This window comes from Neolamprologus multifasciatus, chromosome 23, assembly GCF_963576455.1.
Source record: "Neolamprologus multifasciatus chromosome 23, fNeoMul1.2, whole genome shotgun sequence".
Lineage (NCBI taxonomy): Eukaryota > Metazoa > Chordata > Actinopteri > Cichliformes > Cichlidae > Neolamprologus > Neolamprologus multifasciatus.
The window spans coordinates 40,883,153-40,905,790 of NC_140460.1; the positions used below are offsets into that span (position 1 = coordinate 40,883,153).

At 46.6% G+C, this 22,638-nt stretch overlaps 2 protein-coding genes across 2 annotated transcripts in view; both read right to left on the bottom strand.

The window, feature by feature from the left end:
- Positions 1-22,638, bottom strand: part of LOC146492353 (protein NLRC3-like) — a 306,715-nt gene that overhangs the window by 231,818 nt on the left and 52,259 nt on the right. The gene's annotated exons all lie outside the window — the stretch shown is intronic.
- LOC146492365 (protein NLRC3-like) overlaps positions 1-22,638 on the bottom strand; it is a 25,681-nt gene continuing 3,043 nt past the window's right edge. Inside the window, exons 2-3 of the mRNA XM_085151063.1 lie at positions 3,983-4,264; positions 1-1,463 (exon numbers count right to left, since the gene is read on the bottom strand). Of these exons, the coding sequence (XP_085007189.1) occupies positions 106-1,463; positions 3,983-4,256 (1,632 nt within the window). The 5' untranslated portion in view covers positions 4,257-4,264 and the 3' untranslated portion in view covers positions 1-105. The remainder of the gene's footprint in view (positions 1,464-3,982; positions 4,265-22,638) is intronic.

Here is a 22,638-nt window from a genome sequence, read left to right on the forward strand (position 1 = left end):
AGCTACTTCCTGTCTGTGTCAGTATGCATAGGAGATTCTGATTAGTCTGCAGTGAAAGACCCAGGAGGAAGCGGAGGAACAAGTCCAGGTGCCCATTTGGACTCTTCAAGGCTTTGTCCACAGCACTCTGGTAGAAGTCTTTACAGTAAGTGTTTTCTGGAAAATTTTAAAGAGAGGAGATTGTTTCTTAAGCAGGTTGACTCCAGAGTTGATGAAGGTCAGATAGACATGAAGAGCAGCAAAGAACTCCTGAATGCTCAGATGGACAAAACAGTAAACAACGTTGTTGAACATGTGGCACTCATCAGCTTTAAAGATCTGTGTGAACACTCCTGAGTACACTGAGGCTGCTCTGATATCGATGCCACAATCTGTCAGGTCTGATTTATAGAAGATCAGGTTTCCTTTCTGCAGCTGATCAAAAGCCAGTTTTCCCAGAGACTCAATGATCTTCCTGCATGACTCTGTCTCAGCTCCTCCATCATACTTGATGTCCTTCGTTTTTAGGTGAAATAGCACAAGGCGTAGGTAGAGCTCTGTGAGAGTCTTAGGCAGATCTTTGCTCTCTTTGTTCTTCATGACAAACTCCAGAACTGTAGCAGTGATCCAGCAGAAGACTGGGATGTGGCACATGATGTGGAGGCTTCGTGATGTCTTGATGTGTGAGATGATGCTGCTGGCCTGCTCCTCATCTCTGAATCTCTTCCTGAAGTACTCCTCCTTCTGTGGGTCAGTGAACCCTCTGACCTCTGTCACCACGCCAACACAGTCAGGAGGGATCTGATTGGCTGCTGCAGGTCGTGTGGTTATCCAGAGGCGAGCAGAGGGAAGCAGTTTCCCCCTGATGAGGTTTATCAGCAGCACATCCACTGAGGTGGACTTTCTAGGGTCAGTCAGGATTGTAGTTTTGTGGAAGTCCAGAGGAGGTCGACACTCATCCAGACCATCAAAGATGAACACAACCTGGAAGTCTTCAAAGATGCAGATTCCTGCTTCTTTGGTTTCAGTAAAGAAGTGATGAACAAGTTCCACCAAGCTGAACTTTTCCTCTTTCAGCACATTCAGCTCTCTGAAAGTGAATGGAAACATGAACTGGATGTCCTGGTTGGCTTTGTCTTCAGCCCAGTCCAGAGTGAACTTCTGTGTTAGGACTGTTTTCCCAATGCCAGCCACTCCCATTGTCAGCACTGTTCTGATTGGTTTATCTCTTCCAGGTGGGAGTTTAAAGATGTCTTCTTGTCTGATGGTTGTTTCTGGTCTGTCTGGTTTCCTGGATGCTGTTTCAATCTGTCTGACCTCATGTTCATCATTGACCTCTGAAGTCCCTCCCCGTGTGATGTAGAGCTCTGTGTAGATCTGACTCAGAAGGGTCTGGTTTTCTGTTGTAGAAATCCCCTCAAGCACACACTGGAACTTCTGCTTCAGGTCTGACTTGAATTTGAGCTGACACTCAGTGAGAATCTCTGCATGAATAAACAGCAAATGACACAAATGAGAAAACTGCATTCTGGTTACTGTGGTTATGTGTTCAGTTCACTGGACTCTTGGTGTCATGATCCAGGTGAGTCTGAGTAACTTTCCACAGCATCAGCTCTCCTCCCCTGGGTGGAGCCCTCCTCACTCCTCCCTGCTCCTCACCTGTTGCCAATTACTCCGGCAGTATTTATGAGCAGCACTCACAATGAACCTTCTCCAGATTGTCTGCTTACCACAGTCAGTTCTCTGCCTCACATTTTGTCTTGTGCTCCTCAGCTTGTTTCGCGTAACCCTCTTTTCCTGTTCCCTAGTCGGCACCTGGATATATCTTCCAACTCTCGCCATAAGTCACGCTTCAGGATTCTGGCCTGCCACTGCTGGGAAAACTCACTCTTGCAAACTGCCATCCTCACCTGCCTGCCTCCTTGTGCACCCACATCTCACTCTGTACCCAGATTTAATTCATCTCCTCCTCCAGCTGATCCCCACCTGCAGCCACGTAACACCTCTGAGTTTTTAAATCTTGGACTCATTCACTACACTGTGGACCACTCTGATTATTATCTCCTTTGTTCCAGTGATCCTGGATAGTTTCTATTCGCCCGTTTCTGCCCCTGTTGTTCCTTTGACCTGCCTCAGCTTATGTTCTGGCCTCAGCTCTGCACTTCTCATAATACCTCGCTTGCTGTTGAATTTAGCCGTGATTCAGCTTTCTCCGTCAAGAAATCTAGTAAAATACATTTCTTTTAAAAGTCACTCAGCCTCCGTTTTTTGGTTCTGTGGTTGACTCCATTCCTTTTCATGAGCCATTGAGCCCTGACACTTGGGTTATAACTGAGGGCAGGTTTTATAGAGACACATTCGATTTAATTATGTTTATTTATACAGCACCAAATCAATACTAGCAACATTTCACATATTATATAAACAACACTATGGAGCCAGTAATGAATAAATGAAAGAATTTCAAGTATAAAAGTTTTTTTTTTAATTCCTCGAAATAACAACACAGTCACCCCAATGTGCTTTATATTGTAAGGTAAAGAATCTACAATAATACAACAGAAAAAACCCCAACTATCTTTTTGGGTCCTGAAAACTGAAGGCTCTGCCTCCCATTCTACTTTTAAATACTCTGTGAACAACAAGTAGGCCTGCAGAGCGAGAGCGAAGTGCTCTAATAGGGTGATATGGTACTACAAGGTCATTAAGGTAAGTTGGGGCCTGATTATTTAAGACCTTGTATGTGAGGAGCAGGATTTTGAATTCTGGATTTAACAGGAAGCCAATGAAGGGAAGCCAATACAGGAGAAATCTGCTCTCTCTTTCTAGTCCCTGTCAGGACTCTTGTTGCAGCATTTTGGATTAGCTGAAGGCTTTTCAGTGAGTTTTTTGGACATCCTGATAATAATGAATTGCAGTAGTCCAGCCTGGAAGTAATAAATGCATGAACTAGTTTTTCAGCGTCACTCTGAGACAGGATATTTCTAACTTTAGAGATGTTGCACAAATGGAAGAACGCAGTCTTACATATTTGTTTAATATGTGCGTTGAAGGACATGTCCTGGTCAAAAATGACTCCAAGGTTCCTCACAGCGTTACTGGAGGCCAAGGTAATGCCATTCGGAGTAAGAATCTGGTTAGATACCATATTTCTAAGATTTTCAGGGCCGAGTACAATAACCTCAGTTTGATCTGAATTAAGAAGCAGAAAGTTAGCGGCCATCCAGGTCTTTATGTCTTTAAGACATTCCTGCAGTTTAACTCATTGGTGTGTGTTATCTGGTTTCATTGACAGATAGAGCTGGGTGTCATCTGCATAGCAGTGTAAATGTATGCTATGTCTTCTAATGATGCTGCCTAAGGGAAGCATGGTAATGGGAGCGTTGCCAGCAGAAGGCTGAAGTGGAATCTCCCAGAAAAGCTGCAGAAGAAAAAACGTGAGCTGAGATGGTGGATTTTAGTCATATAAGGAGAATTGTGGCTTTCCTCCAACCTTTGACCAATCACCTCAGTGTCCTGTTTATCAACCATAATAAAAAGCATTTACTGTCTGGGCATTTTTTTGTTTGGGTCTCCAAACAGCAGAAAGAAATGGCAGCCATTCTTTTTAACTTTACCTTCAACTGGTAAATAGATTTAAGAAAAAGCACTTTGATCATATTTGTGACGTGTCCCAAACTGTTGTTGTCGCCTCATTTATGTTGATAAAACAGCTCTAAAACCAATCTGACAATATAAATCTGTAAAATGGGCAGAAAACCTGCTGCTGGTCCCATTTTAATCAAACCAACCCAAAGAGCAGATTTTCATGTGTACACAGGAGGTTATTTGTGCAGATGCATAAAACACATTTAAACTGTTGGCTTTCTGCAGTCTCTCACTCCTGAAAGTGTTGGCAAGTGTTTTGGATTTATTATTTATATGGATGCTTATGGCACCTGTGTAATGTTAACTAATGTTTTTATTGTTTATATGTCTTTTGTTTAGTCATTCCCTGACTTACCTTTGGTTTCTGGGATGGTTTTATTTAAATTCTCCAACAGCTCATTCCTGTTTATCCTCCCCAAAAGATTTTTAGCGACTTCAAAAGTGTTGATAGAGTAGGTATCAAACATCAGATCCACTATGTCCGTCCTCTCTGCATTCTCCAGTTCACTCTCTGGGATTGCTGGTAAACCTTCTACAGACCCGTTCTTCAGATGCCACTTAAATTCTTCAAAGTCATCACGTCCCAAATCCTTCAAAGTCCCCAGAAGGATTTCTTTAGGTGTCGTCATCTTTTACCCTGTAAGGATCCGATAAACAAAGACTGTAACAACAGCTGGAGAGGTAATTGTCTGATTTATCAGAATTTAACTTGATTCTAACAGCAGTTCATCACTACCACCAATACATTTCTAAGGCTCAGAATGCAACAAAATTGCACATAAAGAAGCACATAGAGAAGTATCCAAGTAACACTTTGCTACAATATAAAACAAACTATTATAAATAAAGAAAATATATAAACTAAATATATACACACTACCCATCAAACGTTTTAGAACAGCCCAATTTTTCAAGTGTTTTTGTCACGGTTTGTGAGCCGTGTGTAAATTATTAAAGGACCCTTTATGCAGGCAGCTCAGATGCAAGTGAGTTTATTCATCACATGGTGATACAAACAGAAATGGCGAAGGTGAGCATGGAAACTAAGCAAAAACCTAAACTGGGAAAACTAATAGTACACGAATATGAAGAAGTACACGAAGGGAAGACGAAAACACGGAACACAAGGGGTGGGAGCAAAGCACCACAACACATCACTATATAGACAGTTACACAGAGGGAGACACAGAGGGCAACAACACAGGGCGGAACAAATGGACAGAGAAGACTAAACACAGAACAGAGTGCAAAGAGAAACAAGGGGGGCAGGGAATCAAAACCTAGGAAGCATAGAATAACTCACAAACGAAACTGACATAATACAAAATTCACAAAGAACTGAAACCACTAGATCACGAGACCCAGGAACCTGACAGATACGCAGACGAACCAGCAACTAACAGAGGCAAACACAAGGCTTAAATACACAGAGGGATAACGAGGGAATGAGACACAGAAGGAGGACACAGCTGGGAGTGATTGACAAGATGAGACAGAGGAAACGCAAACTAAACACACTGACATGAGACACGGACCTTCACAACAAAGCAGGAAATACATAGACTGAACTTAGAGGTACAACAAAACACAGAACCAAAACGTAAGAATAAACAAAGATTCATCATGAAATCAAAGATTAACAATACAAAACAGAAAACACTGAGTCACAGACCCAGGATCGTGACAGTTTTATTGAAAATATCCTTTTTATTTCTCATTGCACTCTGAAATGAAAGCATAGTACAAATAAGCAGTTGGAGTTAAAAATAAATCATGAAACACATTTATAGACCAAAGTTTATTCTAAACGTTTGACTGAACACACCCGTGGCTTCTGTCTACAATAGAAATCAAATATTCTCCCATATCTGTAGCAGATGTTCCCATAAATGTGGACCTTGTAATAATAGTAATAATAATAACTTTATTTATAAAGCGCTTTCAAACAAAGTGCTGTACAACTAAAGAGATAAATAAAATAAAAGTGATACATAGCAATACAGGTAAAAGACACAATACAAGTTAAAAACAATAAAAATGTAAAAACTAAAAGCCATAGAATTAAGACATGTAGGATCGGGTGAACAAATGTGTCTTCAACTTGGTTTTAAAAACCTCCACAGAGCAGCCTGCCGAATATCTTGAGGGAGGTTGTTCCACAGAAACGGGGCATGAAAAGAAAAAGCTCTCCAATTGTCTTTTTTCTGGCTCTAAGAACTTTTAGAAGACCAGATTCCTGAGATCGGAGAGCACGAGATGGAACATAAAGGTGTAAAAGGTCGGAGAGGTATGAAGGTGCCAATCCGTTTAAAGCCTTGTAGGTGAGCAGCAGGACCTTAAAATCTGCTCGAACCTGACAAGGTAGCCAGTGAAGAGATCTCAGAACAGGGGTAATGTGCTCAAATTTCCCAGTTCTTGTTAAAATGCGAGCAGCTGCATTTTGCACCATCTGCAGACGTCTAAAACTTTTCTTTGGTAGGCCAGAAAGAAGAGCATTGCAATAATCAATACGGGAAGACACAAATGCATGGACAAGAACCTCTGCAGTGTCGCTTGACAAAACTTGTCTGATTCTAGCGATGTTCCTCTAATGATAAAAGGCGGTCTTTGTTATCTCTTTTACATGAGATTCAAAGGAGAGCACCATGTCGAACCACACGCCCAAGTTTTTTTAAACTTGTTCCTGCAATTTATGACACTGTCATCAATTCTCAAGATGAAATTTTGGGACAAGTGCTGAAATTTGTGTGGCCCGATGACCATCAACTCTGTCTTATCAGTATTTAGGAGCAAGAAATTATCTGATAACCAGCCCTTAATTGCAGATAAACAACATTCTAGTTTAGAGACTTCAGCACAATTTCCAATGGTTAAAGGAACATAAAGCTGCAGGTCATCAGCGTAACAATGAAAGGTTACATTAAAAGAACGTAAAAGAACACCAAGAGGCAGCAGGTACATAGAAAACAGCAATGGTCCAAGTACGGAGCCCTGAGGGACCCCATGCCTCACTGCACAAGTCTCGGAGAGATCGTTTTTAAAACTAACAGTCTGAGACCTCCCAAACAGGTGAGATCTCAGCCATGATAAAACATTTCCTGTAATTCCAATAAAATGTTCAAGCCTATCCAATAAAATGCAGTGATGCACAGTGTCAAACGCAGCACTTAGATCCAGCAGTAATAAAACTGAAGTGCGATCGTTGTCTGCATTTACCAGCAGATCATTTACCACTTTGACTAAAGCTGTTTCTGTGGAGTGATTTGGTCTAAAAGCAGACTGAAATGGTTCAAACTGATTGTTAGTTGACAGATGCTCAGTGAGCTGCTTAAAAAACACTTTTTCAAAGATTTTAGATAAAAAAGACAGATGTGAGATGGGTCTATAGTTTGCGACTAGTGGTGGGTTTTGATAATCGATTTATCAATTAAAATCGATTCTGGCTTGGATAACGTGATATCGATTCATTAAAATCCTGAATCAATTTTTTAATATAATTTTATTTTGCCCGAAACACCAGAATCTCAGGTTAAACCTCACAAAACTTTAACAACCACCAAACAGCTGAAACAGTAAATGAGAGCAGGAACACGGATTCTGCACAAAGACGTAAACACAAAGCTCGGACCCGCCAACGCATCAGAATCAGTGAGATGTCACCTTTCTCACCCGAAGGCACGGACATGGTCGGGGCTGAAAGCTGACAGCTCGCTGATTCTGATGTTTCGGTGGCTCCGAGCTTTGTGTTTACGTCCTTTTTACGGTGATTCTAAAGCTGTTTGTTTTATCTCTCTCCAAACAATATTGACTGAACCAGCAGCAAAAGAAGATCCAAACTACGCTTCACATAAACATCGTCATGAATTCACTCTGACTTTTGCTGTTTTGCTTCCAACACGATAAAATCACACTTCATGCACAGCTCTCTCTCTTTCTCTCTCTCTCTCTCTCACAGTTTCCTGTCTAAAAATCTGTTTTCTGCATTATTCGCTTGCTTGTTACACACAAGTCTACTGTTGTTACAGCGCTGTCGGCCGCTGTTTTTTTCTTTTACTTACTTCCGAAAAGAAAACCTAATTTCTGCTGTTCAACAGGCTTCTGAACAAATTTAAACTTTTTAAAATTATGCAAAATGCAAAACGCTCAGCCGTGTCTCTAATAAAACCGCTGTAACTTCAGAGGTAACGTTAATATGTTGATTAATGGTTTTCTTTCGTTTTTGATCTACTGCAGAATATTTTTATAAAATCCCAGAACAGGAAAACCACCTTCATGTTTTTCTGTGTTTTATCTTCAGCTACTTTGACACAAAGGCCTCTGCTGTGATGCTCACACCTTTGATAAAGTCTTGCGAGTGTCAGCTTCCTTTTTATAGATATAAAAATATGTAAATGTACTGATCTGAATTATAAAATTTCTGACTGTCTGAGGCAAAATTTCCCAGATTAAATCGAATTGAATCGAATCAAATTGAATCGAATTGAAATGAATCGAATCGAATCTAATCTAATCTAATTGTGGATCGAATTGATTCAAGACCTTGTGAATCAGAATCAAATCGATTCTAGAAATCAGTGACGATACCCTGCCCTTTTTGCGACCATGTCAACATCCAGTCCAGGCTTTTTAAAGATTGGTACTACCACAGCTGATTTAAAACATTCAGGAAAGACTCCGGTCGTCAATGAAGTATTTAAAAGAAACAGAATGTAGGGTCCTAATACTGACCTCAGTTCCTTTATAGCCCAGGCTGGTAGAGGATCCAAAGAACAGGTTGTACATCGAGCTGCTTTTACAACCTTACTTAATAATGGACCAATCCGTTATTACGTATCGCTCCGATACTGACATAAATTACTGGATCGGATATTGGAGAGAAATTAAAAATGTAATCCGATCCATTAAATATCAAAAACTTGCGACATGGCGTAACTTGGCTCATAACCGTAGCACGTCGCAGCAGTATGCGTCACGTGATAGAGCGGCTGCGTGTATTTGTAGCCTCGCTACCAACCCGGCATTTCATCTCCGAGGAAGTTATCCCAGAGAGAAGTAAAACAAGTGTGTAAGTTCATCTCTGAATGTTTGTAAAGCATTCAGATATATGGAGCGACTGCCTCTTCTCTCTCCCTCCCTCTCCTGCTGCTACTTCAATCATGAAACTGATCAATGATCAGAACAGATGACAACAGGGCAACTTGCAATACTTGCAAAGTAGATATTTCATTTAAGGGAGGAAACACTACGAATATGCAAAAGCATTTGCTCACAAAACACACGATGACCTTAAATGAATGTCGTGTTTTTAATTCCGCTCCGGACTCGTGAATCTCAACCCAGCAGCAGCGGTAACGTTTGCACGTCCTCTCCCGTTAATGCGGCAGGTAAATAATCAATTAACAGTGCATATTATGTTAGCGCGATCTGCCTTATTACAAAACCTGCCATTACTGTGCATTTAGGTGACCATGATGAGAGAGACAGAGTCTGGCTCAGATGCTGGCAGTTCTCGCTGCAGTCTACCGGTAGCGTCTCCTTTCAGGCCAGGATAGACGAATGTCACCGAGCAGTGACTAAGTTTGTGTTCAAAGTCTTGCAGCCATTTGCCACAGCAGATGCCCCCTATTTTCAGTAAGTGAATGTGTTTAATTGTAGGCAAGGACATTACTGGATATTCTTGTGTAATTGCTACAGAATAATTTATGTTATACTTTGTTATTGCAACAGAAGAATATTTATTTTATTATTTTACATTGGTCAGAAGGCCCAGTGACGCCAGTGTCTGGCAGCCTCACCTCTGTCAGTGCGCCCCAGGGTGGCTGTGGCTACAATGTAGCTTTCCATCACCAGTGTGTGAATGTGTGTGTGAATGGGTGGATGACTGGATATGTAAAGCGCTTTGGGGTACGTAGGGACTAGTAAAGCGCTATATAAATACAGGCCATTTTCCATTTACAATTTTTTTCCCCGGGGACCCTGTGACACCCCATTGAAGAGCCACAGGATGTGGATCTCTTAAGATCTCACTGTTGGGTTTGTAAGGCCATGTTACTCCTAAATTTCTATCTTGTTCAAAGAGAAGATATAAAACAAAGTTCTAAGCTAATCGACCTTAGTGTGCTCCTTTTTTAAAAACAATCGATAAAGAATCAAATCGTTAAACAGAATCGAAAATGGAATCAGAATCGTGAAAATCTTATCAATACCCATCCCTAACCAGGATCCTTTTCTATGTAGCTGACGGCTGGTAACTGTGCAGGGGCGGATCTAGCAAAGTTTAGCCAGGGGGGCCGATAGGGCATTAACAGGGAAAAGGGGGCACAAAGACATACTTTTCTTTCTTACTCTCATTTAAAATGTCAAGCTTTTAATAAATAATTATCCGAATCTTACACCCAAAGTTTTAATCTGATGTAAAATGTATAGAAGTCCATTACTGTATATAGTAACTGTTAAGTCTAATATACCCTAGTAAGTAGGGGTGCAACGATACTCGTATCGATATTGAACCGTTCGATACAGTGCTTTCGGTTCGGTACGCATATGTATCGAACAATACCATCCATCCATCCATCCATCCATCTTCATCCGCTTTGTCCGGGGCCGGGTCGCGGGGGCAGCAGCCTAAGCAAAGAGGCCCAGACCTCCCTCTCCCCAGCCACCTCCTCCAGCTCATCCGGGGGAACACCAAGGCGTTCCCAGGCCAGCCGAGAGATATAATCTCTCCAGCGTGTCCTGGGTCTGCCCCGGGGCCTCCTCCCGGTGGGACATGCCTGGAACACCTCACCCAGGAGGCGCCCAGGGGGCATCCTTACCAGATGCCCAAACCACCTCAACTGGCTCCTTTCGATGTGGAGCAGCAGCGGCTCTACTCTGAGCCCCTCCCGGATGGCCGAACTTCTCACCCTATCTCTAAGGGAGATGCCAGCCACCCTTCGGAGGAAGCTCATTTCCGCCGCTTGTATCCGCGATCTCGTCCTTTCGGTCACTACCCACAGCTCGTGGCCATAGGTGAGAGTAGGGATGTAGATCGACCGGTAAATTGAGAGCTTCGCTTTTACACTCAGCTCCCTCTTCACCACGACGGACCGGTGCAGCGTCTGCATTACTGCAGCTGCAGCCCAAATCCGTCTGTCGATCTCCGGCTCCCTTCTCCCATCACTCGTGAACAAGACCCCGAGATACTTGAACTCCTCCACTTGGGGCAGGACCTCATCCCCGACCCGGAGTGGGCACTCCACCCTTTTCCGGCTGAGAACCATGGCCTCAGATTTGGAGGTGCTGATCCTCATTCCCGCTGCTTCACACTCGGCTGCGAACAGCTCCAGTGCGAGCTGGAGGCCCTCACCCGATGAAGCCAACAGAACCACATCATCCGCAAAGATCAGAGATGAGATCCTGAGGCCACCAAAGCGAAAGCCCTCCGCCACTTGGCTGCGCCTAGAAATCCTGTCCATAAAAATTATGAACAGAACCGGTGACAAAGGGCAGCCCTGGCGGAGCCCATCACCCACCGGGAACGAGTCCGACTTATTGCCGGAAATGCGAACCAAGCTCTTGCAACGGTTGTATAGGGATCGAATGGCCCGTAGCAATGGGCCAGACACCCCATACTCCCGCAACACCTCCCACAGGACACCCCGAGGGACACGGTCGAATGCCTTCTCCAAGTCCACAAAACACATGTAGACTGGTTGGGCAAACTCCCATGCACCCTCAAGTATCCTCGAGAGGATGAAGAGCTGGTCCAGTGTTCCGCGACCAGGACGAAAACCGCATTGTTCCTCCTGCATCAGAGGTTCGACTAGCGGACGAACTCTCCTTTCCAGCACCCTGGCATAGACTTTCCCGGGGAGGCTGAGGAGTGTGATCCCCCTGTAGTTGGAACACACCCTCCGGTTCCCCTTCTTAAAGATGGGGACCACCACCCCGGTCTGCCAATCCACGGGTACTGCCCCTGATCTCCACGCAACATTGCAGAGGCGTGTCAGCCAGGACAGCCCTACAACGTCCAGAGCCTTCAGGAACTCGGGGCGGACCTCATCAACACCAGGGGCTCTGCCACCAAGGAGTTGTTTAACTGCCTCAGTGACCTCGCCCCCAGAAATTGGCGGGTCATTCCCCTCATCCCCAGACTCTGCTTCCTCCTTGGAAGACGCGTCAGTGGGATTAAGGAGGTCCTCGAAGTATTCCTTCCACCGCCTGACAATTTTCTCAGTCGACGTCAGCAGCGCTCCGCCAGCACTATACACAGTGCAGGTAGAGCACCGCTTTCCCCTCCTGAGACGCCTGACGGTTTGCCAGAACCTCTTCGAGGCAGTCCGAAAGTCTTTTTCCATGGCCTCTCCGAACTCCTCCCACACCCGAGTTTTTGCTTCAGCCACTGCCCGAGCCGCATTCCGCTTGGCCTGTCGATACCTGTCGGCTGCCTCCGGAGTCCCACAGGCTAACCAAGCCCGATAGGACTCCTTCTTCAGCCTGGTGGCTCCCTTCACCTCTGGTGTCCACCATTTGGTTCGGGGATTACCACCACGACAGGCACCAACCACCTTGCGGCCGCAGCTCAATGCAGCAGCTTCGGCAATGGAGGCGCTGAACATGGTCCATTCGGACTCGATGTCCCCCGCCTCCCTCGGAATGCTGTTGAAGCTCTGCCGGAGGTGTGCGTTGAAGATCTCGCGGACTGGGGCCTCTGCTAGTCGTTCCCAGCACACCCTCACTACGCGTTTAGGTGCACCAGGTCTGTCCAGCGTCCTCCCCCGCCACCTGATCCAACTCACCACCAGGTGGTGATCGGTTGACAGCTCAGCCCCTCTCTTTACCCGAGTGTCCAGAACATATGGTCGCAGGTCTGGTGATACGATTACAAAATCGATCATCGACCTACGGCCTAGAGCGTCCTGGTGCCACGTGCACTTATGGACACTTTTATGTTCGAACAAGGTGTTCGTTATGGCCAAACTGTGATTAGCACAGAAGTCCAATAACAAAGCACCGCTCGGGTTCAGATCAGGGAGGCCGTTCCTCCCAATCACGCCCCTCCAGGTCTCGCTGTCGTTACCCACGTGAGCATTGAAGTCTCCCAGCAGGACAACAGAGTCTCCAGGTGGAGCACCTTCCAGCACCCCCCCCAGGGACTCTAAGAAGGCTGGGTACTCCGAACTGCCACTCGGCGCATAAGCGCAGATGACAGTCAGGACCCGTTCCCCGACCCTAAGGCGCAGGGAACAAACCCTCTCGTCCACCGGGAAAAACCCCAACGTACCGGCAGCAAGCCGAGGGGATATTAGAATACCCACCCCAGCCCGCCGCCTCTCACCAGGGGCAACTCCAGACTGAGACAGAGTCCAGCCCCTCTCCAGGAGACTGGTTCCATAGCCCAAGCCGTGCGTAGAGGTGAGCCCGACTATATCTAGCCGGTACCTCTCAACCTCACGCACTAACTCAGGCTCCTTCCCCACCAGAGAGGTGACATTCCATGTCCCTATTGCCAGTCTTGGCAGCCGGGGGTCAGTCCGCCAGGGCCTCCGCTCCTGGCCGCCACCCGGCACACAATGCACCCGACCCCTATGGCGCCTCCTGCGGGTGGTGGGCCTGCGGGAGGATGGGCCCATGTCTCCTCTTCGGGCTGTGCCCGGCCGGGCCCCATGGACTAAGGCCCGGCCACCAGACGCTCGCCCTCGGGCACCCTCCCCGGGCCTGGCTCCAGGGCGGGGCCCCGGTAACCCTATCCCGGGCAGGGTAAACTGTTCCCTCGGTGTTTTTTTCCATAGGGGTCTTCTGAATCGCTCTTTGTCTGGTCCCTCACCCAGGACCAATTTGCCATGGGAGACCCTACCAGGGGGCAAATGCCCCCAGACAACATAGCCCCTGGGATCCCTGGGACACACAAACCCCTCCACCACGATAAGGTTGCGATTCACGGAGGAGTTTCATAGGGGTCTTCTGAATCGCTCTTTGTCTGGTCCCTCACCCAGGACCAATTTGCCATGGGAGACCCTACCAGGGGGCAAATGCCCCCAGACAACATAGCCCCTGGGATCCCTGGGACAATACAACATTTTTAATTTATTTTATCAACTTTCCTTCTGACGATGCTGTCTGTGTTGAGCGCTCAGTGGATCTGCGCTCGACAGTGCAGCCTAGGAGGAGTAGTCGAACACAGATTCACTGAGCGCAGGGCAAGCTAGCTAGACAGAAGTTAAGCTTGTTGCAACATGGCAAATTGAACCTCCCCCACCCTCATTCAGATCTGGCGTCTGGAACTATTTTGGTCTTCATGTGATGTATGACCCTGAAGGTAAGCGTGTCATAGACTAAAGTAAAACAGTATGTCAGATGTGCCACGCAATGCTCAATTACATGAGTGGGAACTAGTGTGTTAGCGCAGTTAGCTCGTTAACGTGTTGACGCTGTCCAGCCCCACACACGGGGCAATCCACGGTAGCTCGTTAACGGAGATTTGCCGTGTTGTGGCCTTAACCTCATTTCAGATTAAGGCTGACAGCACTAGTGGGAACACAACGAATATGACTGCACATTTACCCTATAGCATCCTAGTGCAAAGACAAGTGGAAGCAGACAAAAACAACAAGCACGCATACAAACTTTACCCGAGTCATTTAGACAGCCGTTAGCACATGATTCTCCTTATGGGGACCTGATATGTTTAATATGCTGCTGAGAATATAGCCCAGAAGAAGCGTATAGTATAGCTTTTATTTTGGAAAGAGCCATTTCTCTGTAATAAACTCTCTTTTCCAAAGATGAGTGATTCCTCAATCAGATACAGGGCTCGCAAAATCGCTAGCCCGACGTCCCGGGGCTAGCGATTTTTCCAGTCGGGCTGCCCTTCTGCCCCTTCTCTGCTCGTCGGCCTATCGTAGGAAGGAAAAATATATGTCAATGCTTTTGCATTCTTTCGGAAATGTAGCTGGGTAATTATGTCATTGGCATCGGTGAGCCACTGTCAATATGTGACATATTGAAATCGCGTTTGAATTTGCGCTTGTTTTTTGCTTTCACTTTGCAATCGCGCGAACTGTGTATAGAGAGCGACAGCACCGATTGGTGAGTGATGATAATTTGCGCACCAATTCCTCTGACATCGTCTTATCAATCGTTAGCTTACTATGCAAACATGACAAGTGAAATCTCCCGCAGCAAGCTTAAACATGTGAGAGGTTGATCGCGCAGAGAATCGCTGAGCGTTATGTGAGTGCGTGTGTAAAAGCAGCAGGATATATATTTTAGTTCTGCTGAGCAAAATAAGACAGGTCAGGGTGAAGAAGTGACAGCCAAAGAAAAGCTTACGACAAAACGGAAAAGTTATGACAAATCAGACTATAAGGCAAAAAGAAAGTGCAGCTTTATGGTTTCATGGACAAAAGAATTTCTGTGGCTGCAATATGACGAGCTAAATAAGCAGGTCTACACATAAGTGGTCCGCAGGTGCGCATTCGCTGTCAAAATAAAAAACGCGCACAAGATAAGAAGTTGCAACGCGTGTTTGCATACATACGATTTTCAGGAGGAGGACAGACATTTGTTTAGAACTCTGTTTAGAACTCTTCTCAAAGAAGCTCCTTTAAGCAATTACTTTGGTGTTCCTCCACCTCCAAAGAAATGTCAGGAGTCCGAACCACAAAAGAATCGCGTATTCTCGGAAAAGTGGTTGCAGGAGGTGAGCCGGCTTCAAACAAATGATGAACGCACAGAGAGGTGGTGCAGAATGTGCCGTGAAAATTTAATAAATGACAAATTAATAAAAAGGCATGAACATTTTGTGTATCGAAAAAATATCGAACCGTGACACCAAAGTATCGAACCGAACCGAACCGAACCGTGAATTTTGTGTATTGTTGCACCCCTACTAGTAAGCTATAGTACTTTTTCCTTTGGGAAGGTACCATCTGTGCAGTCTATGAATCTATTTAATTATTCTTGAAAAATAATTTTTTTCTGTGCATATTTTTCACACTGCATCAAATCAAAGTTGGTTAAGTCAATTAAGCATCATGAGGTGGAGGGTGGGGGGTGGTTCCCTATTTTTTTTTTGTTTTTGCTGGGAGTTTTGGAGCCCTATTAGTTAGGTTGCTTACTCTTTAAAATACCAGAATAGGGAGGATGGAGTAGGTTTAAGTTTATTAGATTGATAATAAAAGCAAGATATTTAAAAAAACAGTTTTATTGATTAAAAAACACACTATATCGGATTCATATTGGTATCGGCAGATATCCAAATTTATGATATCGGTATCGGACATAAAAAAGTGGTATCGTGCCATCTCTACAGGGAAATAACCTTGAAGTCAAAGAACACTTTATCAGCACCAACAGGCAAAGCACCTGAGTAGTCTAATGAACAGCTTGGGGAGGGAGTAATCTGATTCCTAAGTGTTGCAGCCCTGTCTCTGAAAAACGTAAGAAAGTCATGAGCCATCAAATTAGAGCAGCAGTTGTTGACTTACTCTCTGTAAGTTGCGACACTGTGTTGAATAAGACTTTTGAGTTATGTTTATGGCTCATGATTTTCTTACGTTTTTCATCTGCAGAGGAATGGTTTATTTGAAGAGTTTCAGTCAGGTTTCAGAGTTCATCACAGCACAGAAACTGTCAGGGTTCGCTGGAGGACTCACACGCAGGACTCAGAGGCACAGTGTTTATTACAATTCCACCAGGTGTATTTACAAACAGTGCAGAGGGGGTAGTGCTATATACAAAGCAGTGACAGGGGAAAAGGCTCCGGGGTAATCCAGGGAGGGAAAAGACACTCGCTCTTCTTCTGACTCTCTCCAGACACTCACACAAAGGAATCCACTCGGGGAAGGCAGGGTCGGGTCCAGGGGATGTGAGTCACACACAACGATTCAGCGATGAGCAGAAGCCACTCCCTGGCTTAAATGCTGGCTGTGCTGATGAGGCCCAGGTGTTTCCTCTTCAGAGGGGTGTGGGCCGAAGGCGTGAACCCACCATGAGTTCCGCCCTGGCGAGAGAGCGAGAGAGAGAGAGAGAGAGAGCAAGAGAGAGAGAGAGCAAGAGAGCTACTAGTCAGCGGCCTGCCGATCCCCTGGCCGTGACAGTACCCCCCCCCCCCAACGGGAGCCCCCCGGCGACCCCCAGGCTTCTCCGGGTGAGCCGCGTGGAACTCCCGCAACATGTCGTCGTCCAGCAGTGCCGCCCGCGGGATCCACGAGCGCTCCTCAAGACCGTAGCCCTCCCAGTCCACCAGATACTGCAAGCCGCGCCCCCGGCGCCTGACGTCCATGATCCGAGAGACGGTGAACGCCGGATGGCCGTTGATGATCCGGGCGGGCGGCGGGGCCCTGGAAGGAGGGCACAAAGGACTGGAGAGACAGGGCTTTACTTGAGACACGTGGAAAACGTTATGAGACAGCTTCTTCAATTCCGACCTGAGAGGAACAAACCTGGTCGACAGCCAAACCTTCTGCCCAGGCGTGTATGCTGGCGCCGGGGTCCTGCGGCGGTCCGCCAGGCGTTTGTTCCGGTCCGCTGTTCGGAGAAGAGTGGTCCGCGTCGCCTTCCAGGCACGCCGACACCTTCGGAGGTGCCGTTGAACCGAAGGCACAAAATGCTCACCTTCAATCGCCGGGAACAAGGGTGGTTGGAAACCCAGAGAGGCCTCGAAGGGGGAAACACCGGTGGCCAAGGAAGTGAGGCTGTTATGCGCATACTCGATCCAAGGGAGCTGTTCGCTCCAGGTGGTTTGGTGGGTGGAGGCCACACATCGCAGGGCCGCTTCGAGCTCCTGGTTCGCGCGCTCTGTTTGACCATTCGTCTGCGGGTGAAAGCCGGAGGAGAGACTGACCTGAGCCCCAAGGGCGGAGCAGAATTCCTTCCAGACGCGGGAAGTGAATTGCGGACCTCTGTCGGACACAACATCGGTGGGGATCCCATGGAGGCGGAAGACGTGGGTTGTTAGGAGCCGGGCGGTCTCCAGAGCCGTGGGAAGCTTGGGGAGGGCGACAAAGTGTACAGCCTTAGAAAAACGGTCAATTATGGTGAGAATAACTGTGTTACCTGAGGACGGTGGTAGGCCTGTCACAAAGTCGATAGCGATATGTGACCAGGGGCGGCTTGGTGTAGGTAGAGGCCGGAGCAGACCAGCGGTAGGTCGGTTGACAGTCTTGTTCTGCGCGCAGACTGGACAGGCAGCGACGTACTCACGGACGTCATTGGTGAGGGTGGGCCACCAGGCGAAACGTTGGATGAATGAGATGGTGCGGTGGACCCCTGGGTGGCAGGTAAACTTGGCGGTATGAGCCCAGTGCAGCACCTGGGAGCGAACAGAGGAGGGAACAAAAAGCAATCCAGGCGGGCCGGTTCCAGGGTCCGGTTCCGTTCGTTGGGCCTCCTTTATGGCAGTCTCTATTTCCCAGGTCAGCGTTCCGATAACACAAGTGGGCGGGAGAATGGGAGAGTCACGGGCAACGTCCTCGGAGACCGTGAATTGACGAGAGAGAGCATCGGGTTTGGTGTTGCGAGATCCAGGCCTGTAAGTAATAGTGAACTGAAACCGAGTGAAGAACAGGGCCCACCTAGCTTGTCGAGCATTGAGCCGTTTTGCTGATCGGATATACTCCAGATTTTTATGATCTGTCCACACTACAAAAGGCTGGGCTGCGCCCTCCAGCCAGTGGCGCCATTCCTCCAAGGCAAGCTTGACGGCAAGGAGTTCCCGGTCCCCCACGTCATAATTCTGTTCTGCAGGGGTGAGACACCGTGAATAGTAAGCACACGGGTGGAGTTTACCTTCATGCTGTTGGGAGAGCATGGCCCCCACGCCAGAATCCGAAGCGTCCACCTCCACGACAAATTGCTGAGTGAGTTCTGGCTGAACAAGGATGAGGGCAGAGGCGAAGCGGTCCTTAAGGAGGGCAAACGCTCGGCGAGCTGGCTCGTCCCAGTGGAAGGGAACCTTAGGTGAAGTAAGACGGGTTAGCGGGAGAGCGACCTTACTGAAATCACGGATGAAACGACGGTAGAAATTCGCAAAGCCCAGGAAACACTGAAGCTGCCTGCGATTGGGAGGGGTTGGCCAGTTAACGACTGCTCGGACCTTAGCGGGGTCAGCCTTGAGATTGCCACGGTCAATGACATAGCCCAGAAAAGAAACCGTGCTCACATGAAACTCACATTTTTCAGCCTTGACGAATAACCGGTTCTCTAGGAGGCGAAGCAGGACCTGTCTGACGTGGCGTTCATGTTCAGCAACGGAGCGAGAGAAGATGAGGATGTCGTCAAGGTAAACAAAAACAGAATGGTTTATGAAATCCCGGAGCACGTCGTTAACCAAAGCTTGAAAAACAGCAGGGGCGTTGGTCAGACCAAACGGCATAACTAGATACTCGAAATGACCCAAGTGAGTATTAAAAGCCGTCTTCCATTCATCCCCCTCTCTTATTCTCACCAGGTGGTATGCGTTCCGTAAATCCAGTTTGGTGAAGATCGTGACCCCTTGAAGCAGTTCAAAGGCCGAGGTCAACAGAGGCAACGGGTACTTATTCTTCACAGTAATGCTGTTAAGACCACGATAGTCAATACAAGGCCTCAGGCTCTTGTCCTTTTTCTCAACAAAGAAAAATCCTGCAGCTACGGGGGAGGAGGAGGGGCGGATTATTCCTGCAGTAAGAGACTCAGTAATATACTTCTCCATGGCTTCCCGTTCGGGTCGTGAGATGCTATACAGTCGACTCTTGGGAAGTGACGCACCCGGCAGTAGGTCTATTCCACAATCATATGGTCTGTGGGGGGGTAGGGAGGAAGCCCTGTCTTTCCTAAACACCTCCCCCAGATCATGATAGACAGATGGGACAGAGGAGAGGTCAGGGGGGTCGGATGCTGGAGAGGGAGTGGGTGAGGTAATAGCTGGGGTGGCGGCTTTCAAACAGGTCATATGGCACCCCTCCCCCCACCCAAGAACGCATCCCTTCTTCCAATCCAGTACGGGGTTATGTTGCTGTAACCAGGGAAACCCCAAAATCAACGGAGTGAGGGGCGCCTTAAAGACGAACAACTGTAAGGTTTCCGTGTGATTGCCAGAAAGTGTTAAAGCTAGTGGCTCTGTAATATGGGTGATATCAGGAAGGCGCTGGCCACTGAGGGCAGTGACTTGAAGCGTATGTGGCAGAGCTGTGAGGCTGAGGCCTAATTTACGGGCCAGAGTGGCATCAATGAAACTTTGCTCCGCCCCTGAATCAATCAATGCGCGGAGTGGATGAGGAACCGAGTGAACAGTAAGCTTGGCTGAAATCATTAAACGCGGAGGAGACCGTGTGCAGGAAACCTCGCCCACCCGTACTCTCCTCACTACCGGCGGGCACGATCTTTTGGCCGTGCTTGACATGTGGCGGCAATATGGCCCTTGTGGCCACAGTTAAAGCACTCACCGGCCATCCAGCGGCGATGTCGCTCCTCGGGAGATAACCTGAAGCATCCTAACTGCATAGGCTGCTCGCCCTCGGTCTCGTCCTCCCTCTCCCGAAGGACTCCGCCTCCGACCGCACCTCTGCTGGAGGCCATCTCCATGTATCCTGGGGGCTTATGGGTGTTGTAGTTTCTCAATCCGCGGCGCGCTCGTAAGTGCTCATCCACCTTTATGCACAGTGATAAAACGTCATCAAGAGAAGCGGGTAACTCCTTCATAAGCAATTCCCCCTTTAAATCGTCACAAACATTGTTCAAAAGGGTACTTATCAACGCCGGCTCCTCCCACCCGGTCTCTTCGGCCAAAGTCCAGAATTCAATCCCGATCAGTACCCCGCATGCGCAAATCTTACGTCACGTCCTCTCTTTGCCAACATCGTGACATTCAATATATTTGAAAGATACGGTTAGCGCCCAGTTAGCTCCTAGCATTTCTCAACAGCTCTGCCTCCTTTTTGACTACCAGGACATTTAAACAATGGATAATCTGTATCTGCAACAAATTTTTGCTTTTCTCCTCAACAGAGAGCGTCCCCCGATTGAACAACAGCGCCGTAAAATAAGAAGAATGGTGCCTAATGACAGAATTAATAATGCAGACTTTCTAATATGTCACATGAAGATTCAGCAGCCAGATGAAGTGTTTACTGACAATTGACAGTGATAGCGGACATCATCATCATTATTCCAACAATCCTCTCCACACAGACAAGCATAAACACACTCGATTATCACTAAATCAAATTTAACACACGTTTGTAATGACGCTAATTCAGTTTACAATAGGGTTCATTCGCTCAGTCAGCAGGTAGCGGTATCCTCGGACACTGGGAAGTAAACTGCCATTAAACGAACAGAAGAAGAAGAAAACCCCTGCACATGCGCGGTACGGATCGGGTAGACCCGATTTGTACGGTCCGACTTTACACATGCGCAGTAAGGATTGGGAGTCCCGATCTGTCACTATCTTTTTATTTTTTTGTTTTTGTCTACATTATATTAAATGTTTCATTATCGGAAACATTTTAAGAGATACTTGTTATTCTTAACATCTTAACAGATACTCTGACCTGTAGCTATCGTAAAATGCTTCAACCGGAAGTAGACACCTTTCGCGCATGCGGGGTACCGATCAGGTTTCCGGTATGGATCGGGTAGTGACAATGCTAACAAGTGCACTGGGAGACACTTCATAGAAGTGGAAGCGGAGCGGCCAAAGAGTAAACTTTCAAAAGTAAGAACTGAATATTATGTCACTTATTTATGTGCGAATGTTTAATAGTGAATAACATTAAAACATTCCTGTTGGCCACATGTTGGCAAAGTTATGTGACATTAGTGACGTTTGTACTAATTTGGTTTTAAAGCCTTTACTTTAAAATATGTGCCGTTCAATAGTCGACCTTAATCTCACAGAGAATGTGATGATTTTGTGGATAATTAAAGTCAGTCATATATCCACAAACACAACAAGCTGAAAGTCAGTGATGCTGCTCGGTTTGCAGTCCTGAATATCACGGCACAAGCAGGATTCACTGCACTGTTAATGTTAGCTATGTTATATTGCTGCCTCTGTTCGGTGGTGTCGAGCCAAACGGACTTTAACGTGTGTTTGAACGAGCTGACGGTTCACTCGTTAAGCTGAAAGAAAGATGCTTTAATCACAGCAGTCACACATGTGTCCACTGTACCATCTGGGAACTCTTCTTGTTTAGCACTCGTAATAACACAAACACTAAATCCTCCTGTTTGTAGCAGTGTGTACACCTGAGACTGTCACCTGTGTGTCTGTCCTGCACTCTCTCTCTTTTTCTTTCTCTCTGATTGTGGAATAAAAGTATGAACATGTGTTTATAAGTTACACTTGTGTTTGAATCCTGCAGCTTATCACACATTTGATTTCCATGTGTGACAATTGCAAGTGTCCAGAGTGAGGACAGACTGAGGGACCCACTGCTGCACATCATCTGTGAGGCTTTGCACCCCTGATGATCCACCAGGACAAACTCAGCAGTGTGTGAGGAAGAGGAGGAGGAAGAGCCAGCAGCAGCTGACAGATGGAGAGAATAGACAGACTGTTCCCTGTTTGTGAGGGACTGCTAGAAAAGATTAACATAACTAATTATCTGTGCTGAATCAGTCTTATTAGGTAATTTTCAAATAATTTGATCATTCCAGTGTTTTCAGTGTGGGAGAAAGTCAAAGGAAAATTGTTTTTATATAATGTGATCAGCTTCATGAAATGTGCTTTTTTAGGATCACTAAGCAACCAAATGTCTACGTGACTTTTGACATGAACTCTTTTGTGATAAACAACTAACAGCTTCCTCTTTTCTGAAAGAACATGCAGACTTAGAAAAGGGGAACCTCAGCTCTGAGTTCTTAGAATAACTTTGTTACCTTTGTACACACATACACACACACACACACAGACACACAGACAAGTATAAATAAAGCACGCAGACAGTGATGAGACGCAGGTGCGTCCATGATTGCCCTCGCGAGTGAAAGACAACTGCAGTGTTTGTGTTTTCTAACTCAGGTGTCTCAAGCTGAAGAACTGTG